This window comes from Lissotriton vulgaris, chromosome 7, assembly GCF_964263255.1.
Source record: "Lissotriton vulgaris chromosome 7, aLisVul1.2, whole genome shotgun sequence".
NCBI classification, from domain to species: Eukaryota; Metazoa; Chordata; class Amphibia; order Caudata; family Salamandridae; genus Lissotriton; species Lissotriton vulgaris.
In genome coordinates, this window is record NC_141695.1 from 332837575 (window position 1) to 332864249 (window position 26675).

Below are 26675 nucleotides of genomic sequence, written 5' to 3' on the forward strand. Positions count from 1 at the left end.
CTTACATGCTTTTTTGTAAGGCTGAGAACCTCAGAAAAACCGTCAAAGTTTATTTCTGGGCTCTAAACAATAAAAGTCACATCCTGCACATGTCACTTGTCATGAATACCTGACGTGACTGGCTTTGTCATAGCCCTGGTGACCTTGGATTGGCATAAGCCTGAACTCTGAAGACTATCCCTGTATAAAAGCCCACCTCTGCAGGTGCTGGATGTCAACCACATAAGAAGGCACCATTTTACATTTTGATGTTGTGTGCAAAAGCGGACATAGAGCTGAGTGAAATAAAGTGTTAAGGTTATGCCCCCTTGTAACATCCTCTGCCATTGTGGAAGGAAAAAGGAGAGACCTACCCTCTGCAGCTCCTGGTTTTTCTCTTCCAGCTGAGCTTCCAGTTGCCGCAGACGCTCCTCAAAGTTCCCGTGTCTTTCTTCAGCCTTCAAGAGATAAGAGAAGATCTTAGGAAACAAAATAGATGTAGAGGAAAGAGACACTGCCAGTGTGAGGGTGTCTGGAAGGGAATGCATACATAAAGCCAGGAACCTCTTACAGACAACATGTCTGAGGCCTTTTCCTCTGATAGACAGCACAACAAAAGTAGCTTCTACTGCAACACAGCACACTGAAGGAGAAGTACCTTCTGCAGACAGCAACCAGTAGCTAAATAAAGTATTATGCCTCAGACCCATCCTTCACCGAAATCAAGGTGAATGCAAAAGAGGTGATCTCTGCTCGGTTTAGATCTTGCCGCACTCTGAGAAAGTACAGTCTCATCAGCTCTCTTACAGGTATCACATCCTTCTGAGAGTATGGTACATGTTTTTATAATGTATTAATCTTAATCCCGTTCCAGTATACCCTGTCCTTTGGTAAGAACACACCAAATGTTCTCTGCACTGTGCTCAAAGCTTAGGCCACTGCTGCCTGAGTCAGCACAGAATGCATGCCAAAATACACAGACATACTTCATCCTTTCTGACCCACATTCATCAAAGCACACACCTTGCTAAGGGCTGCAACACGCTGTGCTAGCTGTGCCTCAATCTCTGGGAGAGTCTCAGCCTTCTGCAAAGTCTGCTGCAGCTTCTGCTTGGCATCTTCCAACCACTCCTGTAGCTGGCGGTTCTTTTCTTCACTCTGCAAAGTACAAAGTAAACTAAAGGTTATAAGTAAAAGTCATGAACACCCTGCACATGACAGATCATACCTTATCAGTACAGACCTTCAACCGCACATGAACATCATGGACCAAGAAGCATAAACTGTTAACATTCAATACTAGTGAATAGAATAGGACATCGACCATTGCAGAATTCTAGTAGGGCCGATGTGTAGAACAGTTTCATCTTTAGCTCATGTAGAGCATGCTATAAACATGTACAGAAAAACAGAAGGCTTTCAAGTAGCAGAATATAACGCAGTGCTATGCAGTATCGGTTCTTTTTGCATGAACCTATAAATTATAATGATGACATGACTATATTCAAATTCAATGGGTTATTTATAGTTTCTTTCATATCAAGTGTGGGTACAGACATAGGTAGAGATGTATGAATAGAAAAAGAAACTAGAATATAAAGAGACTATTTTATATAAAATCAGTAACACCTTCCATACGTAAACTCTTCTAAAGTCTAAGGCCAATAATATTGATAAAACCAGTAAGCAACTGTCAGTAACCACAGTCTGAATGTCATGCATTCATCTTGCTGAAGAAATTGAAACACATTCCTTTAGACTGGGTGCAGCACCTTACCTCCCTCTTTTTAGGTTTACATGACAATGCAGCTCTATGCAAGACCTATTCTTACCAATTCTTTAAAATATACAAAGTGTAGGATTTGGATCCACCCAGAGGGGCAACCCTCTTTCACTTCACCTTTGTTATTATATGGCAAGTCTCGCACTTAAATCAGGCGATCCTGTACCATGAACCAAAGCCATGAAATATGACCACACAGTCTAATGCCAAATTTGATCACTGACACATTATTGCAGTTCTTTTAGCACAAATATCTATACAGACCTCAATTGCTTCGAATCTCGTAACATTAAGTCTGTCATGTGCCCACACCTCTCACGTCTAACAGTGGCTTTGTCCTATCGCCTCTACCGAGTGCCTGCCATACCACTTCTACTGCTCGAAATTTTCCTCAATCCACATATCGCTGCCCTGCATTCGACTTAAGGGCTTAACGTGTGCATCCAGTTTCTTACCGTCTAGTTCCTATGTAATCTCGTCAGCAACTCCCCACCGGCTCTAGGACGCCGGCGTCTTCGAGTATGAGGACGTAACCACCTGTGACGAGCTCTTTATAACTATGACCTGAGTCACCTGACCTCCCTAAATCAGAAGCTATAGTAGGTTATCATCCGTGCCATCTTTAAAGAACCTTTTATCTGTCTCACTCTCCGTGATTATGTGCCAAATGGACGAGTTTCAATGTCCTTCTAATCCCAGAAAATCGTAAGTAAACTGCCTGTATTGTAAAAGCTCCCCAAGGGAGGACAACATGATACTAGTGACTCTAGACGTCACTGCTCTCTACACGAGCATTAAGAGAGAGTGTGGGCTCAAGGCCATAAGAAAAATGCTTAGTGTCAGGACAGCAAAAAGACAAAAACAGGGTGTCGCTATGGGCTCCAGGTTCTTGCCTTTGTATGCTAACCTGTTTATGGGTTGGCTGGAGGAGGTGTAGATCTGGGGTGCCGTGGGATGCAAATGGAATGACTCAATTTTATACTGGGGGTGATACATTGATGATTGCCTGATGGTACGGACAGGAGACAACATGAAACTAGAAGGGTCTGTGAGACACCTCAATGACAATGACTTCAATGTAAGATTTACGTATGAAAACAGTAAACATATATTAGAGATGACAAGATACACAAAAGAATGACACAATATGCTAAAAGGAAGAGTGGTGATTAGTCACATTAGAGACATACACTCACACATAGCACATGGGGTTCTTTGTAATTGATTCAACGCTGAGCACAGCCTTTATAAGAAAAGATGAAACTGCGTAGCATAGGGAAGTTGTTAAATGAAATAAACAATATGGATTCTGCTCCCCCCAATAGAATTTTACGTGTCACGGTGGAGGGACTTGGGTGCAATGTCTTAGAGCCGTGTAATAAATCAGTATCTAACATTAGTGACTGGGGTCTATCTTTCATGTAGCCTTGAAAAAGTTGCATGTAAAATACACAGAGGCGACAAAACACGTGTTGGCATTTGGCTTTCGACCAGTCACAGTTAATGACATTAAAGAAGGATCAAGAAAAGAATTAAAGACCAAAGAATCGCATTATTGTTTGCGTGGAGAGTGTGTATTAGAAAAGTATTACTGCACTACTGTTGTGTCAAAAAAGTGTTGTGTGCTAGGGAATTTGTGCAAACATCAACTGAACTCGGGTCACTAAGATTTTATCATTAGAGTGTGCTCCAGGACCTTGGAAAAGATTGGCAATTGACATGCTGGGTCTGTTTGAAGTCATTCTCAAATGAAGAAGCTTACTCCTTTGTTCTAACAAATGTTTTCTCTGAAAGCCCAGGGATCACAATGGCTTAGAAGTTAACTACTGAAGCAGCAGTTGAGTTCTTAGAAGATGTGCTCTGCAGGGAGATGTTCCTGGAAGAGAGCTTCAGATAATGGGTAACAATCTGTAAGCAAATCCAACTGTATATAAGAAAGGTTCAATCGCATAACAAGAGTATCCATACAGTTTGCAATGCAAAGTTGATTGTCAGGGATGACATATCTCCAAAGTACATTACATTATTAACATATAGGACTATATCCAATTCGGTGACAGAATGTTCATCTTTTGAATTGCTAAGAGGAAGGAAACTTGCTCCTTGGTGGCTTAAGAATGGCTGAGATAACAGGGTGGGTTTCATAAGGGTCAAGGAAAGGATGGAGAGATACCAAGAAAAATGAAGGAAGTGATGAATTCTAGGAGAGATAAACATACTAATGGTCAATTGAAGGTGTGTGATTGGGTTCAGAACAAGATGCCCTGCGTTGTAGGGAAAAAATCATCCAGATAGTCGGACCGGGTTATGGTTAATGACGTATCAAGTTAGTCTGTAAGAGTAGATTGTGGGGAAAAAAAAGGAATTTGAGTAGTCTAGGTCTGTGGGAAGGTGGAAGTGAAAGGGGTGTTTAGTAATACAGAGGGAAGTAGAAATGTGAAATGCGGTGTGGACAAACAGGTGGTAGGTGAAGTTGTGAGTGAAGATAATGTCTTTTTAGATGTGGCAACATATCTTAGGTAAGAGATGGATATTGAAGGTTCAGTTGATCCTGTAATCCAAGTGTCTATCAATGAAGATAGATCCCAGAAACACATTTTCAAAAATAGAAGTTTAGGACATGCAGGATTTATAGTGTTAAACAGAGTGAAACACTCCTGAAAAATGTTTTTTTTTCGATTTTAAATTATTTATATCATATGGTTATAATCTCACATTCACATTTTTTGTTAATGGTGGAATATGTGTTGTATTCGGTAGCTGTGACTAGGTCTTATGCTTAGGAAATCTAGAATGTTACAGGGGTTCCTAAATTAGCGGTTGGGGAAAGGTTTCATTTTTGTGGAAGAATGGCTGCCCTTCTGCTCCTGCTTGCTAAAATATATATTACTTAAGAATACTTACCTGAGTGTCCACTCTCATAACTACAGTAAAAGTACTGATAATAGTGTAAATAGAAAAAATACTAATGTGTGGTCTGTGTCTAAGTATTCCTAGGTCCTTAATCAAGCTGATGTAGAATGTTCTTTTATTTCATGGCACACACTAGCAACTAGTGTCTGCATCACCAAAATAAGCAAAGTAATAGTAAGCATGCGAAGAGAGCATTATATCTTACCATAGATATAATACTACCGTTCTTTTAATTGTTAGTACCTCGTTTACTTAGTTGATTCTATCTTAGAAACAAATAAACATCATTATACTTTATGAGAAGACCAAGTGCCTGGATGTATTCTCTGTAAAGCTATCTTGTTTGAAGCTGAGAAGATGGACAGGGCAGGAAGCCATATGGATCAGGCATGGGCGGGCTTGCGAAAATGTTGCAAAAGGATCTACTATTCACCTCAGAGCGGATATGAATCTAGTACTCAAAGGATGGTTGTCACAATTAAATTCAATCAAAAATTAAATGTACTTCATTTTGAATATGGAGAGGCCCAAACACAATCACTGTTTTTAAAAAAATGGAATTACCATAATAATATACCGACAAGTGTCAGACTCTTAGTGAACAAAACAAGTATGGGAGAAAATATTTTTTATGACATCTGACTACTTTTGTGTATGATTGGGTCTTGGTGAGAGGGGACAGAAGGCATTCTGCACCAACTAGTATTGAGAATTCTTGCAACTCTATTTGCTGGTATTGTTCACTAAGACACTCAGTGTGTTCTTGTGATATGCTTCTTTTTCATCACATTATCACAATGAAGGAGATATGTTTTACCTGTCGATAAAGCGAATCCTTGCTAGCCAGCTCATTTTCTAGCTTGTCGTTGATGTCATGCAAGGAGGTGGCTTCCCGTTGTGCACTCAGATATCGCTTCTCCAGGGTGGTGATTCTCTCCTCCATATCTTCCCTCTGCGCAAGAGCCTTTAAGGAGCAGAGACAACAGATGTGACTTGGGGTGAGGGGGGGATGAAGAAGAAAGAAGAAAAAAGAGAAAAGAGACAAAGACCCTAAGGGCCTTATTTAGAGTTTGGCAGATGAGATACTCTGTCACAAGAGAGGCAATTATCCCACTCTCCGTATTGCAAGTTCAAGCTTATAGTAAAAGTCAGATAGCAGGTGGGATATCAGTTATGTTTTGACAGAATATACTCTACATAAGACTCTAAATTACGCCAAAGACTAAGAACTTGAGCCACCCTTGAAAACTGGAACTGATGCACTGCATCCGATTTAGTTCAATGAGCACCCATTGGCTTACCAAGCACCTACTGTTCTCCAGCCCAGTGCACTCTTATTCAGCACCAAGCACAGACTAGTAATATATAATGACTAAAATTGGGTTCATCTCCCTTACAATCTTTACAGCCTAGATCCATCATGTTTCACTCTGTACCCTAGAAATCACTTCTTTAGCACAATGCACATCATTGGTACCGTCACTCAGTAGCCTGTGTTCTACTCCCTAAACGATGGATTTAGGCCCAGATCTCTGTACTGGGGTGAATTTATGAACTTATTCTGCATTCTGTCCAACAACAATACTTTTTGCACTAATCCCTAGTACATCATTAAACCTCATATTTGATATACAATCTCTATCCACTTCAAGACTCAGTATCCTTTAAACAAAAGCTTGGATCCCTGGCCTATCACAAAGCCTAGCAGGGTTGTTCAGTATTCTGGGCAATGCATTCTGATCACAGCACATCTTTCAATGTCTTGTTATGCCCCAGACTCACCTCCTTTACATCCCGCTGCAGCTTGGCACTCATCTCCTCTGATTTAATAAGGTCCTTTTGGGCAGTGTTCAGCTCCTCTTCAAGCTCTGCCATCTGTCGGCACATCATGGTGAGACGTTCCTTCATCTGACAAAGCTCCATCCTCTGCTTCTCCAGCAGCTCTTCCAGCTCAGGCTCCCGCCCACCTCTTGGTTCCAGGTGCAAAGAACCATTCAGAACAGCCTAATATGGGAAAAACAATGTAGTGAAATTTTGCAGTACCTAGGAAGCAAACACAGGACACATTGTGTCCTGCATTCTGACAATAGTAATTTCAAAGATACAACATGAAACACAGGAACCCTGAATTAGTGGGAGTGAATCCCTTCTTTTGAGGCATGCAGTCACTCTGCAATAGGATATGTATTAGGAATAGCTCACTAGATAGAAAAGCGCCCTGATCCCTGGTATGCATACTAGTTTAAGGTTTGCATTAAGAATGTGTTGTTTGCAAAGAGAAGCTCCTAAACTCTGAGGTATGTGAAACTGGGATATATACCATGACCACTGGGGCGTGACAAAGATCCCAGGAGTTCATGCGATACTAATGGCAGAATGGGTGCCATCAATAGCTAAATAACAATAACACCCTAACCACTCTTCCGCATCCACCCTGTCAACTCTTTATTTGTGGATCTGTAATCAATGCAAAGGTATTGCAAAGGTCCCTATCCCACCAGAGCCTGCACCAAGCACTCACAAAATGGCACTGTGCAAATCCAGCAAGCAGTTAAACAATTCAACATGGATTGTAAAGAGAATATCTAATTCACACCTTTGTCTAAATGTCAATAGCTGTGGGTAATTTTGAAGTATTTCACTGCAGCATACAAAATGGAGTATGCGTGAGGTTACTTGGCGATGTCACCAATGCACCGCATTGAAGTTACAAGAGTTTCATTTCTAAATTTGGACCTTTGAAAAGAGTAGAAATTGTTTTGGAAACCACTTTATTAAACTCAGATTGCTCTCGTATAAATTATGTGTAGTTATATGTAACTCATTTTCCACTGGAGGAGCGTGTTTGTTTTGCTAATACTTTTGTTGTCATTTGACGAATCTTTACAAAACATTAAAAATCGCTAAAAAGTCATCCACCTCAGTTCCTTCCTGGATATTTTCAGGGTGATCCGTCAAGCATACAGAATTTTAGACAATGATAACAGAAAAATGGCAGAACAGAATTACATCAAATTTGCCAGAAGCTAGATATTTACATAGAAAGAGTATTTTTGTGCTTTGAACCCACCCAACCGCATTTGAGAAATTAATTAAAAAAAATTGCAACATCTTGTGCTGCAGGACTCCCATAATACAAGTATCAGAATTAAAAAATAAAGCATTCTGATTGGCTATAGGGACTTTTTTCCCCTCTGCCAACTAGGTCCCACAGGACGGAGGCCTCTGACTGGTTGGACGCAACATAAAGAGAAATTCTGCAGTTGCCATTACAGGACTCAGTTGTGAAAATAAATAGAAAAAAGCATAAGGGGGTAGGGAAGGGGTACCCTGACCCCCAGCCCTTTTGCATGGGGAGGGGGTGAGTCCCAGATGGATCCCACTGGGGTCAAAATGTGATATTATATATAATATATATATATATATATATTTGAATTGTTGCACTCCCGTGGTACTCCTGTAGGAGTCAGGGCAGCCCCGTGGGGTCCCACAAAACGTTGTCAAATTAAAAAAAGTGGAGTGGGGTCTGTGGGGTGCTTTCCACCAGTGAGGTGTTAGCCGCCCGCCGGGGTTGGGCGTAAGGCTTGGTCATAGGCCCAAGCCCTGGTGCCAACACCCTACCAAAGTCCGTGCTCGGGATGGGGAAGGCCACAGATGTATGGTAATATTATCTTACTTTATATTAAAAGGCAAAGAAATTCACTGAAAGAAACTGAAGGTTAAAGTGGAGCTATATGTAAGAAAGGTATTAAGATTTTAACTGACGTTAAAAAATCCTTAGACATTTACTGAAAAAAAACAACATTCAAAGTGGAGTTATATGTATGTCTTCTAATAATAATTTTTTTTAAACCAAAATTAAAAAACACTGAAATTCACCAGTTATGCATAACTGACCCAAGTGTAACTTGCTACACTATGATAAACTGCTTATGTCCTAAAACATCTACTGATGGCCGCTGAAATCTTTGGAGGAGGCAAGTTATGCTTAGGTCAGTTTAGCATAATTTCAGGGTTTTCTTCTTTTTAAAATATTTGTTCTTTATTATTAGAAGAGATACGTACAACTATACTTTAACCTTTGTTTTTCAGTTAATAGCTCTCTCTAAAATATATAGAGACTGAAAAACCTAAAGGTTACAGGGACGCTATAGTTAGGATCAGATTTCACTTGTACAAAACTTCTGAATTTCAGCAGTTATAGTTACCTGAGCTAACTAGAACTTACACCCCCGCAATGCATTGCTTATTACCTCACATTTTACATCACTCATGAAATGGTCAGTACTCCTCTCATGACATCACTGAAGACATCTCAGTAAATTTCTAAGGTTTTTTAAATTCTATATCCTAACTATAACATCCCTGTACTCTTTGGTTTATTAAGTGAATTTGTATGATTTTTTTTTAACTACTAGGTACATCTGCACAGTCGTGGACGAAGGGGACGGGGCATCTGGCTAGCTGCCAGCTCTCAGCAATCCTGCTGTGTGGGTCCTACTGGAGGTAACAGTTGGGGTTGTTGGCCCCCCCCAAGGACCTTCAGCATCTAAGCCGACTACATCCCCCACCCAGTATTGTGAAAGGAGGTACATTTGCAAAGTGGTGGAAAATGGAGCAGGGATTCTCCACAAGCTCACAGCAATCACATTGTGTTGGACTTACTGGAGGTAAAATGAGGGGTTGTTGGCCTCCAATGACCCTCAGCAGCCAAGGGGTCTTCATCCCTGTAGGAGAGTAGGGTCTACTTCCTATGGTCACCCCCACTTTTTGCTTTGCTTTACTGGTTTTCGACTTAGATATGGCTGTGGGCCTGCTAATCAGACCCACAGCACAGATGCACTCTCTCTAAATTCACACCATGAACTCTAGGTACATCCACAATTGGGAATTGGTTCACCTTGTCAGCCCCTGTAGAAGTGTACCATAGTTACTCAGGGCATAGGTGTTGTAGGAAGGTGGATATATAGACTATGGTTATCCCCAACTCTTTTCCTAGTGTTTAGCTGGTTTTCGACTTAGTTGGCCTGGGATCCTGCTATTCAGGACCCCAGGCTTCCTGCACTCTCTGTTAAAATGGACTCCATGTACCTTAGGTACATATCTAATTGGTATTGGGTCACTCTTGTAAGTCCTTGTACAGTGTACCTTAGGTACCCAGGGCATAAGTGCACCCAAGGCCAACCAGGGGCTGCAGCATGTATTATACCACCCCTGGCTGGCCATCCAAATCTGACACAACTGGCTGATCAATCAGCTGGGGCAAGGTGGTGTAATCGCCGTTTGCTTTAGATATAGTATACCTATAGCTAAACCTAAAATGGACACATATACTCCTATAAGTCACTCCTATGGCAGGCCTTAACAATCCTGGAGGCAGAGTGCTTGGAATTATGTGAGATGGTGCTCTAGCATGAGCTGAGCCTGTCTGCAGCTTTCGGAACCAAGTCCTTTAGCTGTTTCCATGATAACGCTATACCATATACTCCAAGTGCATTATAATCCTCGCGGTTATTGCTAACTTTGGCATAGCATTTCGAGTAAGGTGTCATACGAATTGGAATACTACCCCCTCGCCAGTTCTGGCGATGGGGGTAGCATTCCACCCTTCTAGAGGGACACAACATGAATTTAACTGTGAACCCCGGTTAAAGTTAACTCGAGCCTCAGCATCACAAAATGGATGCTGCCACCACAGACACAAGTCTGACCTCCTGCTGCTGGGAGTCCTTCCAGCGAGGGAGGCCTGGACAAAGGGTTTCCTGCCTTGGGAGGTGCTAGCACCACCCCAGACAGGATTTTGTGTATTATGTAGGACAGGCCTGAAAGGAATGAGACATGCCTGGGGCACACAAGGTGCCCTGTGCATACACCGGTTCAAACCAGTTGCTGGGGTACTCCAGCCCCAGCTCTGGCGCGAAACCGGACAAAGGACAGGGGGTGTAACCACCCCCTTCCTGGTCCCACCCATAGGAGGGACCTAGTCATAGTAAAGCCCCCTTTAGGAGAATAAAGGCAGGAGCTGGTCCCATTCCAAATTAGATTAATCCTGATTTAAAACTCTACAAGAAGAAACTCTGGACTTCGACGTTCTGCTCCACTGAAGACTGAAGAAATCTCCCTTGTGGCCAAGGAGTGACCACCCTGCACAAGCAGGCACCATCAAGCGTTCCAGCAGTTCACTTTGTCGTCTTCCCTGGTGGATCCAGACTTCAGAGCCCGACAAGACCTGGACTTCCAGACCTCACCGACCTCTACCTACATCTGCAGCACAGCTGAGATCCGTGGGTGCGACGAGACACGTGGGACCGGCCATCTTGGAGAAACTGCACTTCGCTTCCAGCACGACTTCAGAGGCATCCTCGAGAAAGTGCTTTGTGGATTGAGAAGCCCCAGCCCCGAGAAGCTCCTGCACAGAAGATCAGCCCTCCAGCATCCACGAGATCTGCGTGGGGCCCTTTTGCTTGATTGCTGCTCGACGCGTTGTCTGGTCACTTGCCGGCTGGCTAGTGGCCTCCTAGACGACGATCCTTGAAATCCACACCGCTGGTCTGGTTGCTCCAGACTTTCCCCTGCTTCCCTGCAAAGGAGAAGCAACCCGGACCCTCCTGGTCCACACCAGACGCCTTTTCCACTCACCGCGTGGGTTGCCTTTGCCAAGGCCTGTTGACGCCGAATCCCGACAGCGAGAGCCTGCGTGGGACAGCTCGTGCCTCCATCCTGGTCGTCCAAGACACCTCCTGGTCCACGTGGCTGCAGAGTCAAGCGTCCACTCTTCACCTGATCGCGACAGCATCTGGTTCCTTCCTGGTTCCACTCCAGTCACTGGCTAGTGACTGTGAACATTGTCCCCTCTGCTTTCAGGTATCATCTTCCTCGATCCACCATTGGGTCGCTCCGGACATCTTCCTTCTGGCTGCCTGCAGCATCTTTTCTTCAAGACTCCATAGACTTCAACGCGGAAACCCGACACACTTTGACACCTATGCACCCGCAGCCCATGGGTGAGGTAACAAGAGCATTTCGGTGCTCAAGGGTAGATTAACTCTCCTAGTGTCCAGATTTCCAGTCGTTTTAGTCCTAGCTAGTCGGAACTGTCTAATACTTACCTTTTCGTAATTTGCATGTCCATTGACTTTGTTACGCATCTCGCGTGTGAGTTCCCACTCTGCACACGCGTCCCGTGGGCCTCCTGCTACTTACCTAAGGTTAGGGTAGTGTAGTCCCAGCGATGCTACAGCCTCTGGACAGCTCCATTCCTTCTATCGATTTCCTTATACCACTTGTTTAGTATATGGTTTGACGTGCCCCTAGGGCACCATTGTAATTCGTGCAACTTAAACATATTTTTCCTAAGAGTCTTGTCATGTGCTTAGCCCTCTGACCTCAAAGAGTTCAGAGGTGTATGTTAGTTAATAAATATCTTGTTTATTTTCATAACTACCTGTGTGGTGTCCTTTCATTTGGTATTCAAGGGGTTATATTTGGTATTCAAGGGGTTATATGTGGTAAAACAGCTGGCTTCACAGGCCAAAAGAGTTTAGCCTAAGACTGCTTTGTCCATGCTACCATTAGGATAGCTGGTCTATAAGGTTGACTTACAACCAATCACCATAAGGGTTGTTTGGACTGATACAAGGTGATCACTAGAACTAGTGAGCATCATATATCAGGCCAACTTCTCACAGGTGTAACCAAGACCTACCAGGGGCTGCAGCATGTATTATGCCACCCCTGGCTGGACACTCAAATAGATCACTCAGCTGGGGCAAGGTTGTGTAACCACCCTTTGCTTAGGTGTAGTATTCCTATACCTACTTACATATAGACACATAGTAACCTATAAGTCACTCCTATGGCAGGCCTTAACAATCCTGGAGGCAGAGTGCTTGGTTATGTGTGAGATGGTGCTCTAGCATGAGCTGAGCCTTTCTGCAGCTTTCGGAACCATGTCCTTATAGCTGCTCTATGATATTGCCATACCATATACTCTTAAGTGCATTATAATCCTCGCGGTTGAATGCTAACTTGGGTTTGGCTTTATCCAAACATGTTGTGTAAGGTGTCATACGCTTTGGAATATTACCCCCTCGCCAATTCTGGCGACGGGGGTAGCATTCCACCCTTCTGGAGGGAGAAGACATGTTGAAACTACTGTACCCGGTTAAAGTTAACCAGAGCCCCAGCATGACAAAATGGATGCTGCTGCCACAGACACAAGTCTGACCTCCTGCTGCTGGGAGTCCTTCCAGTCATGGAGGTTTGGACAATAGGTTTCCTGCTTGGGGAGGTGCGAGCACCACCCCAGACAGGGAGGGCTGAATAGAAACAGACACTGCCTGGAGCACACTAGGTGCTCCATGCATACCCCAGTTCAAACCGGTTGCTGGGGCACTCCAGCCCCAACTCTGGCGCGAAAATGGACAAAGAAAAGGGGGTGTAACCACCCCCCTTCCTGGTCCCATCCATAGGAGGGACCTAGTGAGTAAACCAGCCCCCTTTAGTTGTATAAAGGTAGGAGCTGACCCAGGAGACTTACGATTAATCCTGGAATCGACTTCAGACGAAACTCTGGACCTTTCGACATTCACCTGAGCTGAAGACTGAAGTATCTCCCTTGTGGCCAAGGAGTGACCACCCTGGGCAACCAGGCACCATCCAGAAAATCGACGGCTTGCTTTGTCCCCGTTCCCGCCGGAACCCGAGCACAGAGCCTGACAAGACCCCGACTCCCAGACCTCTCTGACACCACTGCACTACTCCAGCACAGCAGAGCACTGTGGAAGGCGTTGGGACACGTGGGACCGGACATCTTGGAAAGTCTGCAACTTGCTAACAGCGCAGCTACTGAGGCATCCTCGAAGCTGTGCACTGGGGACTGAGACACCCCGACACCGAGCTCCACCTGCACCAAAGACCATCCCTTCACACTCCACGAGATCTGCGTGGGGCCCTTCTGCTTGTGCTCTGCTCGACGCGTTGTCCGGTTGCTGGCCCGTTGGCTAGTATCCCTGTGGCGACGATCCTTTAGAAAATCAATCGCTGGTCTGGTTGCTCCAGACTGGCCCTTGCTTCCCTGAAAAGGTGAAGTACCTCAGACCCTCCTGGTCTGCACCAGAAGCCTTTTGTGTATCCTGCGTGGGTTGCCTTTGCTTAGGCTTGTTGGCTCCGATCTTGAAGCCGACCCCTCCATCTGCGAGAACCTTCGTGGGACAGCTCCTCTCCAGCACCTGGTCGTCCCCGACGCCTCCTGGTCCGCGTGGCTGCAAAGACCAGCTTCACGACAGCACCTGATTGCTCCTCGACGACGGGGCTCATGCATCAAACTCCCGTTTTGCGTTTCCAAATTTGCGAATTTTACCGAATCGCAAATATGGATTCGCAAAACGGGATGCATCATGGAAAGTGCAAAATATTTCCGATTCGGTAAAATTCGCAATTTTTACCGACTCGCAAATATTTTGTGACTTCAAAATTGCGAATTCGTAATTCCCATTGATTCCTATGGGCCAAAAGGCCCATAGGAATCAATGGAAATTGCGAATGGCACTTAGAAAATTTCATGGGTGCAGGGGGGGGTCCTTTGGACCCCCCCCTGCACCCCCGAAATGTAATTTGAAATGGATGTTTCACACACACATGTCCTAAGGACATGTGTGTCTGTAACATGACATTGTTTAAAATGTAAATTAGTACATTTTAAACATTTTTCGCAATTTACCACGAGGTTCAACCTCGTGGTAATTTGCACTTCCAAACCTTGTTCTCGCAATTTCATTTCTGAATGATGCATTGCATTTAAGGAATCGCAAATTTGCGATTCCTTAAATGCATTCGCATTCTGGAAAGTCGCAAAATCAGCGAATTCCATTCAGAAATGATGATGCATCTCAAAAAGCACTTTTGCATTCGCAAACGGCCGATTTTAAGGAATCGCACCGTTTGCGAATGCAAAAGTGCTTGATGCATGTGGGCCCTAGTTCCTTCCTGGTTCCACCCGGTCACTGGCTAGTGATCAGGACTCGGTCCCCTCTGCTTTCAGGGCTTCTTCAACTCCGATCCACCCTTGGATCCACCCGGACATCTTCCTCCTGGTCGCCTGCAGCACATTCTTCCAAGGCTCCATAGGAATCAACGAGAAAACCCGACACACTTTGACACCTATGCACCCGCAGCCCGTGGGTGAGGCAACGCGAGTACTTCGGTGCACCTGACTATCCTAGTGTCCAGTTTTGTTAGTTGTATCTTCCTAATTAGACCGGAAGTGGCCTAAATCTTCATTTACTTACCTTTTAAATAACCATTGACTTTCTATTGACTCTCGCGTGAGTGTACTGACACTGCACGCGCCGCCTGTGGGCCTCCTACTCATACCCCAGCGATTCCCTAGCCCCTAGGCCTTCTCCTTTCCCAAGTCGTGGTTCTTATACCACTTACTTAGTATATGGTTTTACGCGCCCCTAGAGCCTAACTGTAAATTGTGCTATTTAAAGTATTTCTGAGAGTAACTGGTTATGTGCTTTTGCCTCTGACCTCAAAGAGTTCAGAGGAGTGGGTTAGTAAATAAATACATATATATGTTATAGATATCCTGTGTGGTGTCCTTTCATTTGGTATTCAAGGGGTTACATATGGTAAAACAGCTGGCTTTACACGCCCTCAGGAGTCCTTTAGCCTAAGATTGTTCTGTCCACGCTACCTCTAGGATAGCTGGTCTATAAGGTTGACTTTACAACCATCACCATAAGGGTTGTTTGGACTGGTGCAATGTGTTCACTAGAATATACCAGGCCAACTTCTCACAATCCCCAAACCAATAGCGTGCCAGGAGGTGCGCTTGCAGAGTGGTTGACAAAGGGGGTAGGGCCTCCGGCAACTTCCCCCGGACCAGCCTTTAAAAAGAATTATTATTAGGAGTGGGCCATGCGGCCTCTCTCCCCAGGCCCATTTCAGACCCGGGGGTCCCCATCTCTCGAGGCTTAGCCTTTTTGCAATGGAGGAGGGGGCCACGTGGCCCCCATCCCCAGGCTGATTCCAGCTTCAGGGACCCTATCCCCCTGGGCCCAGCCTCTTTATTCTGGCACCCCGTGACCGGTTTTTGGGGACCGCGAGGGAAGCCCCAAGGCACCCCTTGTCCCTGCTGGCTTCCTGCCTCCTGCTGGAACCGGCACCAATGTACCGTTGAAAGCCAGCACCCTGTTTGTCAGAGCAATGTTTTCATCTGTTTCTCTGCACACATTTGCATGCGGAGAAACAGATGAAAACTCTGCTTTCTGCAAGCTGGGTCTGTTCGACAGCTCCGGCTTGCAGAAAGCAGAGTTATGTTTGCTTTTGCTTGGTGAAAGCAAACAGCTACCTCCCAAGGGTGGGAACATCAGGAGGTAGCAGGAGCCGGGCCTGGGGAGCTGAGGATTTTCAGTGGACGGTACTTGAGAAACCATTCATACCTTCACACTGCAGTGATGTTTCCAAATACTTGTTCACCAAAGAACAGAAATGGGTGTTCAGACTGCATAGTGACGTGCAAGGTCTAAATGATGATATACCCTGGACGAGTCTGTGATCGCCCTGATACTCTCCTTTGTTGGGAGTCTGACTTGTAGTACCTGGTAGCTTAGAGACAAGCTAGAGGAGGAGTTCACACCACCCTACAGGTTACAACAGACTCTAGATATACCATATTTTTTGTTCATTGATGAGCATTGACGACACAGATAGAAACAATGTGTATCTGTTATTGACATAGTTCATCAGTGTCTATTTGGCTTGGACTATGGAGAATGCCACATACAGGACAGACAGTGACTTTCTGCAATTCTATGTGCAACCATGATTTTTTCGGGTTACATGGTAGCCTACTTTTAACATTGATTCAACATTTAACACCTATTCATTATACCACAGATTTACAGTTCTCTAGATCTCTCCTTTTGAAACACTATTATCTTCGGCAATTCTTAAAGTTGATGTTTTGGCTATTTCTCTCGAGTGAATGGTACCTGTTGTCTCACAGAGGAAAAGCTTCTTTTTGGATGAACACAGATTTAGAGGGTTGCATTGATGGACAACATACTGATTGATACACTACAAGAGATAAGCCATTGTGCTCTCTGTATTTCTCGTCTGGTTCGGGAGAGTATACTTCCTTATGTTCACCGCAAGGGTAATATTGGTATATTAATACCGCACTCTGAACTACAAACGTCACACTGGCGACGTCATTTTGTAGTTCGGGGCGCTGAACTCGCTGGTCGGGACAAACTCGGCAATATACGGATTGTCACACTAAAAGAAATAAGCCATTGTGCTCTATCATTTTTCGTCTGGTTCGGGGAAGTATTCTTCCTTATGTTTACTACAAGGGTAACAATGTTATACGAACACCGCACTCTGAACTACAAACGTCACGTTGGGGACGTAATTTTGTAGTTCGGAGCGTCGAACGCACGGGTCTGGACAAACTTGGCCAACGCGGAAGTTGGAAATACAAGTAAGCATCATAACTATTTATGCTTTTATTGTAATCAAAACAGCATCCGTTTCCTGGCGGGCGGGTGCGCTAAGCGTGGTAGAAGCTGGCGATGTTTTTAATTCGGCCCCATATGTATAATGGGTAGAGGCAGCCATTATCAAGGTGTTTCTAACTTGTCTTGTTTAGTCCTAACGGACGACAATACTAATAAAGTTTGGTGGCTTCAGAATAAATGAAGCGCGTTTTATTGTTTTATTGTTACACGCCGTTGCACCAATTAGGTGTTAGTACTGGGAGTAGGAAACACCTGGCTCGAATCAATAGTTAAGAGATGAAAGTACGCCGCCTAGTCCTGTCCTTGCCTCCCCCTTGACTCAGTAAACGCCGGAGGTAACGACGGACAGGTAGGCTTTGTGTGACCTGCATAGTTGTGTGAAGGGTTTCAGCCTAAGTGGAGGGGACGCTCTAAGTTTGGAGGCCCATAACTTTTGTTTTTATAGCGTGACCCCAGTTTCTAGTGGCCCTCTTAAGGTTTTTTCGCCTGAACCTGGCTTATATTAAGTTGCTGAAGGAGTTTTTCAGAGAATGCAGGCTTTTCAAGATTGAAAGATTGTGGGGTTGAGAAGCTGACCACTCTTATCCCCCGTTATATTAACCGCATCGCTGCGGCGGTTATTCCCGCTGTGTGCGGCAAATTTGAAAAAGCTGCGTTACATGACTAGCTCAGCTCGTCATCCGCACAATACCACCGTGGCTGATGACGAGCTGAGCTCGTTATCAGCAGCGAAGAGATTAAAGAACTTCATACATTTTAGATGGCATCCACAGATAGTACCTCGAGGAGGATGTATCTTTATTTAGGTTTTTACTAATATTTATTTATTTATTTATTTATTAAACTTATTAGGTGCAAACAGCTACCCAAAAAGGGTTTCCCGGCACGAGACACAGCACAGAAAGGTGGTACGGGTTCACGGGGTCGTTCAAGATTATTGATCGAACAACCAGGTTTTCATTTCTTTCCTGAACCTGGAATAACTAATCTCCTTGCGTATGTGGGGCGGAAGTGAATTCCAAATGGACGGACCCGGATGGGCAAAAGATCTCCCTCCCATTCTAGAGAGTTTGAACCTAGGCACACAAAAGTTTGCTGCTGATTGTGACCGTAGGTTTCTTTTGGGAATGTAGGGATGAACTAATGCCTGTAGATATTTCGGTGCGGTGCCTGCTTTGATCTTGAAAATATAGTTCAGAGTGCGGTGCCTGCTTTGATCTTGAAAATATAGTTCAGAGTTCAGGAACGCATAAGATCAGCATCAAATTCCTCTAGGGAAACTTTTAAAGTGGTGAAAGAACTCCTGAAAGTTCCAGAACCGGTAGCTACACATAATAATCAGAAGTGTAAGGAGTTGGCAGACTTCTTTCACACAAAAATAGAGAAGATACTTAGTTCCCTACCTCAGATTACACGACATCAGCAAACACAGGAAAAGAATTCCTCATGCCAGCCGAGAGAGCCATCTACCTTTCTAGATACGTTTGGCCCAGTTTCAGAGGCTGAAACACTGAAAGTCCTTGGATCTATGAAAACTCCCATCACTGACTTGATGAATGCCTCTTTCTCCCAGGGCTTGGTTCCACTAAGCTGGAAAACAGCAGTGGTTAAGGCACTGTTAAAAAAGCCTAATTTGGACATAGCGGAATTGGCAAACTTTAGGCCCATATCTCTGTTGCCAGCCCTCGGCAAAATTGCTGAGAGGCTGGCAAATTACCAACTGTCAAGTTTCTTGGAGTCGAACGGTCTGCTCCGAGACTCGCAGGCCGGATTTCGCCCAGGCCACAGCACAGACACAGCCCTCTTGGCAGTCGTAGAAGAATCTAGACGCATTATGGATTCAGGAGGATCAGTGGCAGTGATCCTCCTGGACCTTAGTGCGGCGTTTGACACCGTTAATCATCAGGTGTTGATTCAGCGACTGTCAGAGGTGGGTGTTGCAGGGGCAGCCTTGAAGTGGCTTAGATCATTTCTTGACGGTCGTTCCTATCAGGTTTGGGAAGGCAGCAATCGGACTACATCTATCCCCCTCCAGTGGGGTGTGCCACAGGGCTCGTCTCTTAGCCCGACATTATTTAATGTTTATATGGCCCCCCTGGAGGATGTGGTGGCCCCTTATAACATCAAGATCATCAGCTATGCTGATGATACGCAGTTAGTGGTCGCCCTTCCACAACTGGTAGATAACCCCGATTTGCTGCACTCATGCCTGTTGGAAGTTCACACCTGGATGGATGAATCAGCTCTTAAGCTGAATGGCTCTAAGACAGAGATAATGTTATTAGGGAATAAAGCCCCCTCATTGCCTTTGACCAGCTGGCCTAGTTGTATGGGCGATCTCCCCAGTATGAAAAAGGAGATTAAGAGCTTGGGGGTCTGGTTGGAACAAGATCTTTCATTCAGGACCCAAGCTAAGAAAATGGCAGGAGTTTGTTTCGCCCTGCTACGTTCAGCCCGTAAAATCCTTCCGCTACTTCCCTTTACATCAAGGAAGCTGCTGATTCAGGGGCTTATAATATCACGACTTGATTATAGCAATGCCCTCTTTTTGGGTGCCCCCGAGTCTACCTTTAATAAATTACAGCAGGTCCAAAATGCGGCGGCCAGACTGATTATGGGCATTCCCAGGACCGAGTCAGCTAGATCTGCCCTCAAGGCACTGCACTGGCTCCCAGTGCGTGAAAGAGTAAAGTTTAAGGCACTTTGTACAGTCCACAAAATTCTCCAGGGTACAGGTCCCCCTATTTTGAGAAATCTAGCAGTGCCATACAAAGCGAACAGAACGCTGCGCTCTGACCAGAAACACCTCCTCCTTGTCCCCAGAGTAAAGAGGGCGCGCACGGGCGGGAGAAGATTCTCGGTAAATACCGCAACGCTTTGGAACTCTTTACCTTTAAAGTTGCGTGCCGAGACCTGCACTTTACGCTTTCGCAAATGTCTGAAAACATTTCTGTTTCCTGCGTGATTGGTCCTGACTGATTTTTTTATCTGTTGAAGTACTGTTCAAGCGCTGGGATGCCCGAGGGTAACTGCGCGCTATATAAAATTTTAAATAATAATAAATCTGATCCGGTTTTCCACCCTAAGCCAGTGCAGTTCACGTAAGTGGGAGGAAACACTGTTGGTTTTTGGAATTTTACATAAAAGTCGGGCAGTTGAGTTTTGGACAAGCTGTAGCCTCTTTATGACTGCTTTATTTGCACCTAGGTATAGGATGTTCCCGTAGTCAAGCCGTGATGTGACAAGGGCATTGACTACAGCTTTCTGGGTGGAGATAGGCAGCATCCACAGGATCTTTCTAAGCCACTTCAGGATGGTAAAACAAAGGCCTACAACTTTGCTGGCCTGTTGTTTCATGGACAGAGAACTGTCCATAATTACCCCCAGGTTTCTTGCATGAGTGACTGGTGTTGGGAGATTTCCCATCTGGGAAGGCCAATGTGAGGCATTCCAGAGATCTCGTTGTTTGCCCAGAAGGAGGATCTCTGTCTTGTCTCCGTTTAATTTCAGCTGGTTGTTAGTCATCCAGTTGAAGATATTCTGGAGACCTTGTTTAAGGAGAGACAGGGATAGTGGGCTGGATTCTGACAGAGCGAAGATGATCTGTGAGTCATCTGCATATGTCATGAGGGTAAGTCCAGATCTCTCCACTAAATCTGCCAGAGGTCTAAGGTAAAGGTTAAAAAACAACGGGCTGAGGATAGAACCCTGAGGTACTCCGTGGGGGGAGTTGAAAAGTACAGAGCACGCTGTGGATGATGTAATTTGGAACGTCCGTTGCTCCAAAAAGGACTTAATCCATTTCAAAGCATCGCCACAGATCCCATTTTTTTCTAGCGTGGTTAGTAACCTTTCGTGCGACACAGTGTCAAAGGCTGCGCTCAGGTCTTTATCCTGAGCTAGGTCCAGGTGAGGCACAGTCCCCGATCAAGTCGGATGAGGCATTAATGTTTGAGATAATGCATACCACACCACTTGCGGCTTGTTTGCTTAGTACACTACAGAGTCCTGTTGGAAGAGCGAACTAACTAGGAATGTGTTAATAATGTTTTCTACACATGCCATCTGCATCCCTTGAAGCAGAGGATATGTTGAAGTAGGTTGTATTAATTCCAACCTTTTATGTTATTTTCTATTATTCAACTTTTTTCACTTTATTTTGAGAGTGATTTAAGCAGTAGGAATTGTTAAGAACAGAGATCCTGACGAAAGCCTAGGGCACTCTTACCCTATTGGCTGAAACATGTTGGCCGTGATAATCTAGCAGTTATTTGTTAATACTGCTCTTTGCACTGTTCTGTTTTTAGATTAGAGGGTGAGGTGATAACTAATAAATCCTGTATTTTCTCCTCATGACTATTTTAACATCACACACTTTTGTTTTAGTTTGCACTGCTTTCTGATTTCCATGTGGTGACAGACTGAAAATATTGCATAGTCTATCTCACTTTTCTCTGGGGACCTTCTGATTCCATTGAGCGAATCCCTTTGTTGGAAGTCTGTCTCCATGATCAGGAGACATATCATCCATATGGGTGGATAACCAGATGATAAGATTGATCACTCTGATAATTGATGGGAATCTAAGTTCTGCTCAATGATTTTTGGTTCCTTTAACATTCTTGCTTTCTTTACTTTTCTAATTCTGTTTGTGGCAGCCTAAAGCACTTGGTGGCTTGAGACCTGTTAGACCCCCAGTTTAGCTGGTTAGTGTTATTGTGTAAATTGGGGATTCGAACTGTGGCTGGTCGGTAAAATATCCCTTTGACCCCAATTTCCCTTTTGTTTTTTTCAATGTAAAGGTTGCCAAAAAGGGACATTTTCAGTAAGCAGCAATGGCAGCCAAAAGAAAAAAATATAAATATGGATATTGTATTACTCATAAAATATAGTTGGGGTCAGTGATTTAAGGCCAGGGTCAAGGATCTTGGACACATCCTGGCAAGAAGCTTGTTATGTGGTTGGATCGAAATGATGATCCATATACCACAACAGACAACGACAACGTAAGCCTGGGGCATTGAGAAATCTTCTTCAACATGTGTTTTCCTCAGCTTGCTGATCACTCTGGGAGTAATTGTACACAACCATCAACTCTTTAACCACAGAAGAGATGAGAACAGCCACCAGCTCACCACCATCCTCAACACCTCCATAAACACAGCCACATTTCTAGACACATTTAAACACGTGGAGGTAAGACCCCTCCTCAAGAAGCCTTTGGCAGACCCCAGCGAGCTTCAGAACTGCCGACCAATCTCCCTGCTCCCCTTCCCCACCAAAGTCCTGGAGAAGGCCTTCATCCTCCAACTCTCCGAACACCTGGCGAGAAAACCTAATGGATCCTCCCTAATCAGGCTTCAGAACCACCCACAGCACCTAGACAGCCCTGATCGCCGCAACTGACGACATCCGCATCCTACTCAACAGAGGATAATCAGCCACCCTTATCTTCCTACCACTCCGCAGCCTTTAAAATCATCTCCCACCACACACTCACTGATCAGAATACGCCAGACAGGAATCACAGACTATGCACTGAGATGTATGTCATCCTTTCTCATGGGATGTACCCAGACGGTCTGCCTGCCTCCCTTCACCTCGAAACCCAAGCACACCATCTGCGGTGTACCCCAAGACTCACTTCTTAGTCCAACGATACTCAGCTCATCCTCTAACTCTAAGTGGACTCCACCTCAACAAAGACCTACTTCCACAACTGTATGAAGAACCTCACCGCCTGGATGAAGAACAACTGATTGAAGCTCAACTTGGACAAAACTGAAGTTCTGATCTTCGTCAGACACACCGCTCTCTCAAATGACTCCTGGGGGCCCACCACCACGCTGAAAGACCGCACCCACAACCTCAGCATCATCCTGGACAGCGAAATGTCCATGAAACATCAGGTCAGTGCCATTTCCTCAACCAGCTTCCACAGTGTCCACATGCTCTGCAAAGTCTTCAGTTGGGTACCAGTCAGCACCAGGAAAACGGTGAAGCAGGCCCTCATAACCAGCCGACTAGACTACAGCAATTCACTCTATACTGGCGGCACCACCAAACTCATGCAAAGGCTCCGGACGATCCAGAACGCAGCTGCCAAACTGATGCTCAACTTGCTCAAGAAGACACACATCACCTAGCACCTGAAGAACCTCCACTGAATGCCCATCCAGAAGATGAAGCTTCTGACCCTTGCCAATAAAGCCTGTCATGATCAAGGACCTGCATACCTGAACCACCGCCTGCATTTCCACCAGCCGAGCAGGAATCTCCGCTTTGCAAACCTCACCCTCATGTAGATACCACGTATCCGCTGCTTCTGCTCCACAAGATGAGCCTTCCCCCAACCTGCCACCAAAGCCTGAAAAGCCCTCCCCCTTCACTTCCACACACTTGCTGACCCACTTCAGGAAGGGACTCAAGACCTGGCTCTTTGACTGATAACAGCAGCACAGTGTCTGGCTACTCTATACGGTGGTTAGCCACGCTATACAAGTACTGCATGAATGATTGAATGGTGCTACTATTGCTATTCACTTTAAGAAAGTAATAGGCTGGCTTCAGGCACAAGGAAAATACACTGCACTGGTAGTATGTTCCACCAATTCAGTATCTTAGTAAACATCAGTGTCTCATGCAGAATGCAATATGAACAAATGTGTCTAGCAAGTCAGTATTAGCCCCCATCCAGTACCCTTGGCATAGTTGAGGTTGAACACAGGGTTTTACGCTTCCCCTGCATCCCTTAAGGTATACTTTGGGGAAATCTCTCATCTTTTCCGAGCCCATGGACTTTAGAGTATAGCTATGTTTGATTTTTTCAATATATTCTGTATTACTCAAAGAGTAGACCCAGAGAATAGTAATAGCAAGCTTTTATGCTGCATGTGCGGTGTTAAAAAATAAAGTCGCTGCGAGGAAGGTCCTCTCATCAACATAGCTGCCATTAATCCACTGGAGAGAGATCAGCAGTGTTTTATTGGAAGCAATCATATCCTCAATCAAAATCGAGTGTCTTCGGTCCTTTGTACTGGTACATATTGAAAAATCTTATCAATGGAATAAACAAAGAATATGATCATAGTGTATTAACATGAGTGAAACTTTAAGCTCGAGTATTAGTAAATCAGGTTATACAGACTCCCATGATAAGGAGATCCATTCTTCTGTTCTCCTTCACTAGTAGAAATGTATATCCTTAGGAAGTTCACTTTTTTGCTGCAGCCAACACTAAAATCCAGAACATAGTTTTCACTGAGAAATTTGGAGTCCAAGTTAGCAAAGCTGGGCATTTTCTATAGCCTATTAAGTCAACTGACAAGACTGTCCGAAACTTCTCCTTCATGGGTTACTGAAGCCACAAGAACTGTACATATTGCCTGCTGCTTCACAAGGAGAGTTTCAAATATAACCCATATTTGGACAGTGGTGAAGCAGGTTTCTATTTTATGTTTCCACACAGCCCAGTAGCAGACTTTATGAAAACTCAAGTCAACCACTGGTGAAGTCCACAATGAAAAAGAGTCAAAGGTTTCAGGGGGAAGAACTATTCAATCTCTACAGGAGTCTGTATCAGTATTCACATTGCATATTCTGGGTTTTAGGGCAGGTTTCAGGACGACAGGCTATTCTCATGTACTAGATTTTCTGAATTACTTCTCTCTAGGGCAGAGTACCTCCCTAGGCCTGTTGTATGCATATGTTGTATCATTGAAATTGTCATCAGAAAGACTGACTGTGAACTTATTTTTTGGTTGTTCCTTCCTACATATCCGGTAACGCTGTTCCAAAGAGTAGTCATCTCTTGAGTTTTTTTTTAACTTTATTTGTTTAGAGGAGAGTTGGTTTGCTGATGCTGAATACAAGGATAGTGACAACCTTAGAATGAAGAGGTCCTTAATATCAATTAAGTCATTGATGCCAAAGGGTGCCTTGAGGGGGAAAAAAGGGCACCCAGAACCTTTCAAACTCACGTCATATAAATGATGCAATGCAGAGCACCTCAACATAGACTGTGACCAGGACCAACAGTGAAGTCAAGAAATCACCGGACGATCAGACAATAAACAACAAACACTTTGTTATTGTCATCCGTTTCTACATTTTCCCACCATATTAGGGGCATCCGTGAAAGAGAGCAGAGGGAATGACTGAAGAAAAATATATGCAGAGAAAAATCATTACTGAACACTAGGCTCTCACCTTAGAAAAGGGCACTGGCTAAGCTAAGATGTCTGACATTGGATGTCAACCTTCTGACTTTTTATCAGTACTCGTTTTGGCATGATATTTGTAAAACTGATGTTTCCTATTAAACATAAAAAAGGCAAGCAAAACAAAACAATTTTGGTCTCAAAAAGCACATATTGGCATAGTAATTCTTGGCACTAACAAGAACTACTTTGTGTGCAGATGGGGGATGGCCTGATGTCAATGGAACAAGGAGTATTTTTGCGGAGCTCCCGTCCTCACTCCACTATCTGGCCCCATCCGGACATTAATCCGGAGGCCTTGACCCGCATATCCTGGGCGGCCAGAGTATAAAGAGTCCTTAGACCCGGACTCGTCAGAGAGCAGAGGCAAAGGTCACAACTCGGACAACGGCAGGTCCCAGCTAATTGCCCCAGTGATTGGCCTTGCAGAGGAAAGGGTGCTGACGAGGCACCTGCTAGTGACAGCGACTCCATGACGGTAGCAGCCCTTCCTTGGGAGGCATGGGGGGAATCAGTGAGGCCCAGCAGAGATGATGACAGCGGCGCTATGGGTGAGGTAAGCCCTGCGCATAATGAGGTGCCTCTGCAACAGCCTGCAGAGGTCTGCAGCCTGAGGGGGAGCCTACAACCCTTCACCCCTACAGCAACAGATGGGCCCTTTGAGTGCATGATTACATTCTGGAGTGGCTGGGGTCGGTGCTGCTCTGCGTGCCAAAGCGGTATCTGTTCAACCTGGGGCATTTGGGCGTTGGCAGGGGCCCGTGTGGATTGATACAGCACTGCGAAGCTTGATACGCTTAGTGCAGGGTCCCTGGGTCCCTTTGGACGGTGCCGTAGGCGCCAGTATACTGAGACCTGGAACGGCATGGTGGAGAGCCAGGGCGACCCTGCCCATGGGCCCAACGATCAAGCACACTTCGTCAGGAACGAGGGGAGAGGCTTGTGAATAGGATGCAACAGAGGGGTTGACCATATGAACTGGGCATGGATATAAAGGGTGGCATTTCTTAATATAGCCACTAGTCAGGGGTTCTGTTGCCCTTGTCCTCCTGCTACCTTTTACCTCATTTGCTATACTTCTGAGGCTCTTAACCTCCTGGGACCTGCCTAAGATTAACAAGTGTGTCCTTTTTACTGGATAACTGGCAAGGGAAGCTTCAGCAGACACTTTAAATTCTATTATTTAAGCAATTAAAGACACTAATGACGCCCTAATAGACACTGTTGTGGTGGACATTGGAATTCTACGCAACG

At 44.8% G+C, this 26675-nt stretch overlaps 1 protein-coding gene across 1 annotated transcript in view; it reads right to left on the reverse strand.

The window, feature by feature from the left end:
- The window catches only part of PPFIA3 (PPFI scaffold protein A3), an 838878-nt gene that overhangs the window by 501405 nt on the left and 310798 nt on the right, over positions 1-26675 (reverse strand). The window contains exons 6-9 of the mRNA XM_086930190.1: positions 6458-6679; positions 5493-5639; positions 1003-1137; positions 354-437 (exon numbers count right to left, since the gene is read on the reverse strand). Coding sequence (XP_086786316.1) covers positions 354-437; positions 1003-1137; positions 5493-5639; positions 6458-6679 — 588 coding nt within the window. The remainder of the gene's footprint in view (positions 1-353; positions 438-1002; positions 1138-5492; positions 5640-6457; positions 6680-26675) is intronic.